This window comes from Argiope bruennichi, chromosome 1, assembly GCF_947563725.1.
Source record: "Argiope bruennichi chromosome 1, qqArgBrue1.1, whole genome shotgun sequence".
NCBI classification, from domain to species: domain Eukaryota; kingdom Metazoa; phylum Arthropoda; class Arachnida; order Araneae; family Araneidae; genus Argiope; species Argiope bruennichi.
The window spans coordinates 86,004,302-86,015,499 of NC_079151.1; the positions used below are offsets into that span (position 1 = coordinate 86,004,302).

The 11,198-nt window shown below is 24.5% G+C and overlaps 1 protein-coding gene across 1 annotated transcript; it reads left to right on the top strand.

Annotated features, from left to right (window-relative positions):
* The first annotated feature begins 72 nt into the window (after positions 1 to 72).
* Positions 73 to 10,888, top strand: LOC129963206 (5-formyltetrahydrofolate cyclo-ligase-like). The gene is made up of 4 exons (XM_056077388.1): positions 73 to 443; positions 1,950 to 2,089; positions 7,219 to 7,349; positions 8,441 to 10,888. Exons 1-4 carry the CDS (start codon positions 318 to 320, stop codon positions 8,662 to 8,664), a joined length of 621 nt encoding a protein of 206 aa, XP_055933363.1. The 5' UTR covers positions 73 to 317; the 3' UTR covers positions 8,665 to 10,888.
* Positions 10,889 to 11,198: the final 310 nt, after the last annotated feature.

The following is an 11,198-nucleotide window of genomic DNA, read 5'->3' on the forward strand; positions in this document are numbered from 1 at the left end:
ATGTAAAGAAAAATACAAATGTAAACAAACACATCTGAATCGATATCGTTTACCCAGCTGGTTTACACATCTGCATGCCGTTACTGTACGAAACTGCTGCTTGGTTTCTACTTGAGTTTGTTTCGAAATACCTACCGTTTTATTAAAATATATTTAAACATTTTGGATAACAAGGGTCACGCCTTCGGTTCAGTTTTAATCTTATCTAATTCCAAAGTTCGTTCAGTACGATAGATAAGAGATTGCTTAAGCGTGTCTTTAAATTAAGTTTATTTTTCAAAAGTTTATCGAGTCGTTTTTGTCCTGCGTTTTTGAAAATGTCAGGTGTTGCTACCGGTGCCCTGAGAGCGGCTAAAGCCGCATTGCGTAGTGAGTTGAGAAAGAGAATTGCAAGCATTTCTCACGAAGAACTTTCCCGACAATCCAAACTAGTAACAGAGAAAGTATGTAATTTTTCATTTTCAAAACATCAATCCTATTATTCTAATAATTGCTTTGTTTTAATTACATTCCCATCTTTAATGACATTCGCATCAATCCCTTATTAAGGTATAGATAACAATAAATGGATGTAAATTCAGGATTTTTCTAGAATTTAAGAAAAAAATTCTGAATTTTTATAAATATTGACAATAAAAGACAAAATGATCAAACATTATTCAACTTCTTTATAACCCCAAACACTTGAAAATAATATATTTATATTTTTTATGTAGGTAAGTCTTTTTATAACAAGACAAAAGTATTTTTTCATAGTGTGTGCAAAATTTATGGGCTTTTGTTATTTTTATAGCAGCTTGTTTATGCACTTAATTATGGACTGCATTTGTAAGAATATTTTTTAGACATTTTTAATGCTTTGCATTTAAAGATATATATGTATATTGAAATTTTTTTTTATCCTATTTCGAATATGTGATTGAGAAAATGTAAAAAAAATTAGAAGTTTTTATGTTAGTGATATTTATCTTATGTGTAGAAATAAAAGTTATAAAATAATCAATAATATATCATAATCATTAAGTATAATAGCATTCAGTTACGGAATATTGTTGAGTAATCTTCCAAAGTTTAAACTTTTAGTTTTGCTGTGTAACTGTTTAATTTTGATTTATAAATTTAACTTGGATGAAATTTTAAATAATTTTTTTTTAAATCTATGAATTATAATATTCTTCTGAATCAGTTAATGAAGATATACTTTTGTGCTATTAGTAAGTTCTTTTTTTTTTTTAATACACTTAGATCATAAGATATTTTTTTAAAAATCTTAAGAATTCTTAAGTTTATTTTTGATTCAATTTATTTATTCTTTTTCTTATTCATACAGTGCAAAAAAATTTCATTATATAGAATATTTATTCAACTTAGTTTGTACTGTGTGTGCATCTTTAAAAATTTTGCTTTGGTTCTTAATCAGATTTTTATTTGAATAATATTCTAAAAGTATACCTATAATGAAAACCAGCAACAAAAATTAAATCTCAAGATAAAATTTAGTAATTAAGCTTGGAAATTAAAATAATTTCATATTCTTCGGAGTAATAATTGAATTGACTTTATTGAACAGTTATAAAGTAATTTTTTTAAAATTTTGAATGACTTTCTACTAAACTAAACTACAAATGCTTAAATTATTTAATATTATAAAGTAACAATAAAATTATAAAAAATTTACATATATTCAGAATGTTATTTTTTTTATTATTTTTTTATTTATTTATTTTTGTATTTCCACACTGCCTTTTTCATGTTATGAACTGTATTGTATTTCGAATGAATTCATTCATATCTCTTTACTAGTTTTTACATTCATTTTTAAACAGTATTTTCTGTCTTTTCATTGTTAAGCTAGAAATGTAGCTAACATTTTAATAACATTTTCTTTCCATCCCCCTTCTCCTTGGATATATGTTTTTATATGTAATAAATTCTCTTGATACTTCAAGGTTTTGGAAAATCCTCGTTTCAAAAGTTCTCACCGTGTTTCTCTATATCTAAGTATACCTGAAGAAATAAGGGTGCAGACATGGGGAATACTGGAACAAATGCTGGAACAAGATAAAGAATGCTTTGTTCCAAAATTTTAGTAAGTATATCTCAGTTACTTAACCATTATACAGGATTTTTCAGCTTAAAAAATGATTATTAGATCAAAATATTCGTTTTTAAATATACAGAAATTAAATTCTCTGTAAAATAAAATTATTTTCTGAAACTTTATAAAATTCCATATTAATTCATTAAAAATAAATCACTGTAATAGTGAAATTTAAAATTTATTTATATGATTTTTCTAGAAAGTGTTAATTATAAAATTCAAATCATAAAAATATAAAATCTAAAAAATATATAAATAACTTTTATTTGAAACCTTGCCACTTTTTTTTTTTTTGTATTTTTAAAATTGGTAAATAAATATGCAAATGAAGTTCAAAACTTGATAAAATAAAGTCAAGTTGCTTATCTCTAAATGATGTTCAGACAGTTATAATAAGACTAGTTGTATTCTATATGACTACTTGGGTTTTTTTACCTATATTTCTATAATTAAAAAGTGAGAAATTTATATATATCATTTGCAATTATAAATTTTTAGCTGAAAGTAATATGTACCTTAAGAATTAAGTATTTTAAGTTAACAACTTTACAGTTGTTTAAACTATAATTCATTTGTTTTTAATAATATTTAATTTATACTAATAATAATGTTGCATGTGTTGGTGCTCTGCAAGCCAGGCCATTTGACCTAGAGCTACTGAATTTGGCACATATATATCCTGGAGAGTGAGAATGTGCATCTCAAAACTATTTTTTGAATTTTTGATCAGAATTTTAATTTACTAAACATTTTGATGAGTTAGGTATTTTTCCATGATATCTTCCAAAAATATTATAGCACAAATCTGTATTTTATACCATTTTATAATTTAAAGAATTTTCTTTTGAGTTATACCTATTTAATAATCATGCGAGTTTTACCTAAATTTTGGCATTTTTTTGCCTAATTTTTAACAATAGATAAAATTTTGCGTTGAAATTCTAACTGTTTTTATTGTTTCATCCAACATTTAACCCTTTGGCTGCGTGGTTTTTTAAAATCACTATCTAGATGTGAAGTTTGCAAATAAATTCAAATACTTTTCAAAGAAAGTAGATTGATACTATATGTTACATGATAATAATATAATAAAATATGTAATCATAAAAATAAACACTCTAAGTTGCAAAAAATGGTAGATGCACAGCTGGAGAATTAATGCTCCCATTTTTTTTCATTGCTGAATGTTAAAGAAGGATTTTATTTAATATCTGTATAGTTAATGAGAAAAAAAAAGTTCTAAACCATGAAATTCAAAAGATAGATAATTCAGGCATTTATGTTTTTAATAATGCTATGGTGTCATGGAATTTATCTCCGATAGAAAAATTCATGTATACAATGCACACAGCATATGAAATAAATTAAAATAAAAAATTTTAATGTCTGATAGTTTGTGGCAATCAAAAATATGTATTTATATAACAATTTAATTGAAATTTAATATAATAAATATCCTTGGTGAACCAGCTGATCACTATAACTAATTAGATCCCTCATCAATGGGAAAAAGACTCAGTAATGTTATGTGACAACAAGAAAAGCTAAAACTAACAAGAAAAGCTTAAAAAAAATCAATGAATTTAAATGATGCATTCTATAATATTTTAACCAGTCTTTTAAAAGGTAAATATTTCCTCTCTAAGCTGCCATACAGAACATCTTTTTGCAATAATTATTTTTCTAGCATTCTCAGATTAAGTAAAATTAAAGTCAAGCAAAAGTACTAAAGTTTGACTGTATGCTTATTATTTAGTTAAAGGAAGGAATAAAGTTTGTTTTCCGGCGTATGCTCCTGAACGGATTCTTGGCTTGTGCCGGGTTAACACAAATCAAAACTCGAATATCACAAAAATTTTAAAATCTGCCAGAAGCCACATTTAATTAAATATTTTAAGAAATAATTAATTAAAAATAATAATTATCACAGTTATCTAGAAATGGAATCCAGAATAGAAAGTGCAAATTTCATGTCATAAATGTTTATTAATGTAAAAGTATTTTGTTGAGGAAATCATATAGGCTACCATTAATCCCAGTGAATTTACTGGTTGCCAAAAGAGCTAGTATTTAATATAAATAATGCATTGTTTCTAAAAATTGATATAGATTTCTTAAATGAATATTTAGTTATATCTTAAGAATATAATAAGCTGATTTCATCCCTTTTGAAAAAAAATCATTTGTGACTTAAGGCATATTGTCACTCCACACTTAGTGCAGTATGAGACCCTCTTTTAATAGTTGGTGAATTTATTTTCACTTTTTCCACCTAAAGAGCATGCTAATAACTTATTTTGATTTGACTTTTAATTTTAAGATACAGGGTGTCCCAAAAAAATGTATACACATTTTAGCAGCTGATAACTAAGTTATTTCTTCTTTCTTTACGGACTGAACCCATTGAATCGAGTGATGGCAGAGAGACTTGAATTTGAAGAAAGGAAATTTATTCTAAAATGCTACTAGAAGTATGAAAATGCAGTAGAAGTGCAAAGACAATTTAAGAGGGAGTTTAACAAAGAACCACCTACACGAGTTACCATCACACGAATTAGAAATAAGTTTGAAGCTGATGGAACTGTTCAGGCCGTCCAAAAACCTGCAACAGTTGTTCAATTGAGGGCACCATTGAACATGAATGTAGGAATATCCCAAGGGAATTGTTCCATCATGTGTGCTATTCCATCGCTTCGCGTTGTCAGCAGTGTCTGGAGCAGAACGGACATCAGTTTGAGAACATGCGATAACAAGACAATAGAATGATATTTGAAGAATCTTTTACATGTTGAAAATTATTCGAATTATAATAAACCCCAAATTTACAATTATTTAAAGTGTGTATACATTTTTTTGGGACACCCTGTATATCTGAAATTACATGAATATATTTCCTTTTCTAATCTATTTAAAATTTTTGGATATCTTACCATAATCATTAGTTAATGCTTTCCTTATTTGCAAATAAAACTGTTTATTATTATAATAGCATATAAAGAAATAAATTTCAAACAAATATAACATAAAAAAATATTATAAGAACTATCAAATAAAAATATAACCTAAGTTGTTAAATGAATATTTAATATTTCAATCTGTTATAAAGAGATAGTCAAGTAAGTATATTTTAAGTTATTTAATAATGATTTTAATAATTCAATGTAAACTTTTATAATACTAATATTTTACAACTCATTGAGTTAAAATATTTTTATAAGTTTATATATTTGGCAGTTAGACTCATAACAATTTTTAATTGACCTACGTGCTACCTCTTTCAACCTAGGATCCCTAGCCAGCTGCTTAATCAGAAATCTGCCATAAAAAATAATGATCAATTATAATATTGTTTCATATCAACGAAAAGTTAACCTCTATTTCAAAAATAATTTTAAATCTGATTTTGAATATGTTTTAAATTTTTCTCTTTTAATTCTTAAAAATTGTTCCAACTCTAAGTAATTAAATAACTTTAATTGAGAAGTGATATATTGAATTTTTCTGCAAATCTTTTGTGATCTGAAAGGCAATCTAAAATTTAATTAAATCAATTAAAGCTATACTAGTAAGTATTATATTTAAATCAAAATGTTTGTTACTGTAATCAATCAAACTTGTTGTTTTGACTTCATTGTTATCTAATCAAGCATTCCAATAATTTTCCTTTAGTGTTTTCAAAGTTACATAACATAACAAATGTATTGTTGCCTCAAAGAAATTCTGGCCTTTTTTTGTGTAGTTAGATAACATCATTTTTATTATTGATTTATATAATTAAGATTTTAGTATAGTATAAACATAATTACATTTTACTACTAAAAAATATCATTTAAACCTGTGCATGATAGATAATATTACTTTTTAGCAATTGACCTTCTTTTATCTCTTCATCAGTTTATAATTTTACAAACACAAATTTTAAAAATTTCAACACTGTTATATAGAAGAATAAATTTTAGAATTGAGGAGAAGATTTGATTTTAGAATTTATAGGGAGTTAGTCTATATATGTAGGGACTTGAAATAAATTTGATTTGATATAATGCATTTCTTTTCAAAAAAATATGATAAATTTTTCTCTTTTTTTTATATATAGAGAATGAAGTATGTTTTAAATAAAATAAAAATTTGATGTCTTGGTATGGTTATTCATAAAGTGATGAGAAAGGGTCAAAACATAGATACATATCCTTCAGTAACAACAGAATTTCTATAGCTGCTACAGAAATTAGTATAAAACTATAGAATTATGGGCATACAATGAAAAACTACAAAATATGTTGAAAATACTCTTTTCACGAATTTTCGCTCACAGCAATGCAGATAGTAAAAATATTTTTAGCTTGAATAGGAAAAAAAAGAACCTTTTCCAGCATGAATACAAAAACTCTGGAGATATTCCTCATAACAAAAATGAACATGGGAATTTGCTATGATGTTAAATTGAACAAAGATTATTTAAGAAAATTGGAAGTGCTTGCTATTTAATGAAACAAAATTGTAAATGTCTAACAAATAGTGTTAATTTATTTGATCAACAAAATCGTGTTGTGTGATTTTTTAAAAAAATTATTTCTCTTATATGTTTAATTAATAATGTCTTAAATAATTTTGAATTATGTTTGAAAGTATTTGTTTTAATTACTTAAAATTCATTTGAAATATCTATTCTTCAGCAATTTGTTCATTTTATGATATATGTATCAGTAAGAAATGCTACTGATGTCTGAGAAACCATTGTTGCAGAGTATGTAGATAAATTGTATAAAGATGTAAAAAAACATGTGAAAGTAATTGCTTATTTGTGAAATAACATATTTAAAATGGATATGGTTAAAGAATAAAGGTTTGTTATATTTATTAGTTAAAACTTTTTATTTATTTTAACTATCAGATCATATTAATTAATTGTTTTTTTAAATTGTATTGTCTGCATTGTTCTTTAATCTCGTGTCTTTTCTTGCAGTAATTATTGCTGACCATGTATTTACCATCACATGTTTTTCCCATTGAAAGCTAAATTTAAATGATCAATTCAAATTATTTCAATAGTCAATTTTTGATATTTTTATCTGTTAGTCAATGTATTAAGACATTTGTTTTTGATCTTTTTTTAGTCCAAACAGTCATCATATGACATTTTTAAAAGTTTATTCCATGGAAGACTATGCCAAACTTGTTGCTGATGATTGGACGGTCAAACCACCTTCTGAAGAAGACCTTCAAAGAGAAGATGCAAGTACTACTGGTATGTGAAACAGATTATTATACTCTGAGAGATATTTTAAATTTGAGTTCTTAATTGAATTTTTCACAATTAATATCTGAACTTGAAATACAAACAAAATAGTTAAAATGATTCTGAAAAACAGATATCATAAACATCACCAGATAACTTGAAAAATTATATATCATTATAGTGTTTTGAATGCTTTCATAAAAAATATTTTAAGATGTGCAATACTCTATTTCAGCTTTCACCTATGAGATGCATGTCTCGGAGACTTAAATTTTAATTAAAAGACTTTATTAATCCTAGCTTCTTTTGTTAATAATATGTCAGAATAGAGTAGTTTCATCGCCCAAAATAAATCCAACAAAAAAAAAGGTAGTTTAAAATGGAAAAGATCCCAATCTCATCCATTTTAAACTTCAATATAATCATTGATACTTATAAAAAAATATTTGAAAATTTATCATTGATATTTTTGCCCTGAGATCCAAACTAGGTTCATTGTTTCAATATTTTTATGTGTAACTTTATTCCATTTTTAAAAACCTCAAAGAATACGTTAAATATTTATGTAATTTAAAAGACAAATAAGAAAGTAAATTGCTATTACGTGAAATTTAGAAGGTAGAAGAACTGGATATTTATTTTTTAATAGCAATATGATGTTAGGAGACTAGTCTCTATTACAAAGACTCGTATACGCAATAAATAGAACATAAGACAGTTAAAATAACATTGATTTAATATCCGATAATCTGAAGGAGTTATGGATTTGTAGCTATATCTAATCTTGTGTGACTAATTGATTATCTCTTTAACTGAAATTAAATATTACTGATATCTCTACCAACCATTCTGATCACTAAAGATAACTAGTTTATATTTATATAATTTTATTTTCATCTACCATCTTACTATATCTTTTATTTTCATCTACATTTATTATTTCCATCAATAGCATGTTAGCATAATTTTGATTTAAAGAACAGAAAACCCACTTATTACAATCCATACGTTAATGTTGTTAATGATCTTGTCGAAATTTTCTTTATAATTCATTCATTATTGTTTATGATATGATTTATAACAAAACTTATTTTTTTTAGGAGGCTTGGATTTGATGATTGTTCCTGGCTTAGCTTTTACTAAAAGAGGCCATCGTCTTGGTGGTGGTAAAGGTTACTATGATGCTTACATCCAAAATTGTTCTCTGGATCCTCATGGTCGCCCTTATACAATCAGCCCTGCTTTTAAGGAGCAGATTCTGCATAGCATCCCATGTGATGTTCATGATTTCATGGTTGATGAAGTCATTTATCCTGATGATTAAAAAAAGCATTTGTTCTCTTTGATATAAAAATTTTACATTTATCTGTAGTTCAAGATGTGTTTAAAGATATATGAAACTAAAATAGACTTTAAGATTTTGAATATCATTTTTGTTGATGAATGAATATTGCTTTTATTCTGTTGCAGTCTTTACATTCCATAATTTAGTTTAAAAAAATAATTAAGTTTAAATTTATTGGAATAATATTTTCTAATAATTTTGCTGAATGTGTTAAGAAGAAGCATGTTAAGTATTTAAATAGTTTTTTTTTAAGTTATGTTTTTTCTTATTATACTATTAAAAAAAGTTTTTTTATTATTCTGGATAATTTTGGGGGCAGATTTATTTTCTTGTAATATATAGTATCTCTTTTTAGAATATTATGATTCTAATGTTATATCTTGGATATTAAATATGGTTTCATATCTATAATATGAAATCAAATTTTGATCTTTTGCAACTTTAATATGAAAATACTGTTCCTAGTGTAAATTATTTGTTTTTATTGTACTTAAAGACATTTCCACAATGGAATATTATAATCTGAAGCGAATCATTTTAGTTCCATTTAGTTTAGTGAATCATTTTTGTATAGCCAGATATTATTGTAAATTGTTATAATAAGTACTTTTTTTTCTTATTTTGAATTTTTGTCCTGATTAAAAATTATCATTCAATATTCAGTTATTTCATGCTTTTAAAATTTACAGTTGATCATAATACTTAATTAATATAAAAAAAGATTTTGGAAGAAAAAGAAAATAAGATCATTTTTATTTTATTATGAATTAATGTTTATGTATATTATAATTGGATATGAAATGACTTCAATACATCTTCTGTTATCTAAATATTGTAAATGAAATGTAAAAATTATTTTTCTAGCTATGAAATGCAAAATTGAATAAGGATGAAAAGTCATAGAGCTTGTAATTATTTTTCACTTAATATAAATGAGCAAAAGTGAAGAGAAAGATATAGTGTTGCTACTTATAATATAAAACCATATGATTTGGTTCAGAAAGTGAATGTCAATCATTTAAGTATTTGCCTACTTATTAATGATAATTGTGTTATTTGATGTCGAGTGAAGTATAAAGTATTTTCTGCTCAATGATTTGTTATCTTATGAATGTTAATCATTCTATTTGCATATTTATCTTATTTTTATATATAAATATCATAATAAATGTATTAAATTGATACAGTCAATAATGCACCTCTGAGTGAGAGTTTAGTTAAAAATGTGAATTAAAAAAAAGTTTATATACATGTTATAGAAAAAAGCTTTTTTCTTTAATTTTTTTTTCTTCAAATTAAGACAAAGATTTCCATTGTTTTTGCATTTGACTAAAATATTTATAATCTTAAAAAGGTATTTAATCTTATAAAAAAATTTTAACTCTGTCTTTAATTATCTTTTTCTGAAATATTTTTATAAATCCAAATTTTAAAATGATGTGATTGAAAATTGCAATCAAAAAGTTGCTTATAAAATAGAGTTCTTAATTTTGAATACTAGTATTTCAAATAATCCTGGACTATTTTGTAAAAATCAAACCATATTTAATTCTTTTATATTTTTAATAAATACTAATGAAAGTTGACAGGAAAATTTTACATTTCCAATTTTGAAGAAGAAAGATATATTTTTGAATATGTGTTGTAAATGCAGATATATCATAACAGTTCTAAATATTTTTGAGTATTTCAAGTTGAATTTTAAATATGCTCTTGATTGTTTTTTTTTTTTTTTTTTTTTTTTGCCTAACTGCTGCTATTTGTTTTTTAATTTTTTCAGTTATGTTAGGAATCATTTTCTTTCATTTAAAAGCCCTGTTAAGTGAAAAAATTACATTTACCGATTAATTTTTAATGTTTTTAGTATTTTCTTTTTATTTACTGAAAAGAACACTCGTAAATGGGCCAAAGTTATACATATCTACTCTTTGAAGACTTGTCTTATTTTTATTTTTATGCCAAAAATGAGCTTAAATATTTCTTATATATATAAAAGGTGTCCTGTTTGTAAAATCTAATTATAAAATATATATTTATTGTGCAAAATATTTTACATTTTTAAAAACTACTGTTTATTATTAAAAATTTATGTGATTGTGAAAGAAATGGATATATGAATTGCTCAATCAAAAGAAAATTAAGGTGTAAGTCAATACATGTTTTTTGTATGATTCCTTATTTTTCAAAATAAAATTTTGTATTGTTACAATTGTGTTTGTTTGTATTATTTAAAGCTGTAAGATATGTGTCAGAAATATACAAGTATTCCAAAGTTAGATGGAAGATACCTATTTCTGTGAAATCAGATGCTTTTTTTTAAGTCTGTTTATATATCTTTTTTTTTAAAGTTAGTGTTAAATTTATTTTTCTCTGAACCAAATGTTTTAACAATAATTAATTTTATTGATAGATGCAAAAATATTTATTTTTGGTACTAGGCCCGAATGCATTCTTTAAGTTCGAATTTTGTTTCATTTTTTTTTTCAGAGACCCTATTTTTAAATTTTAAAAAA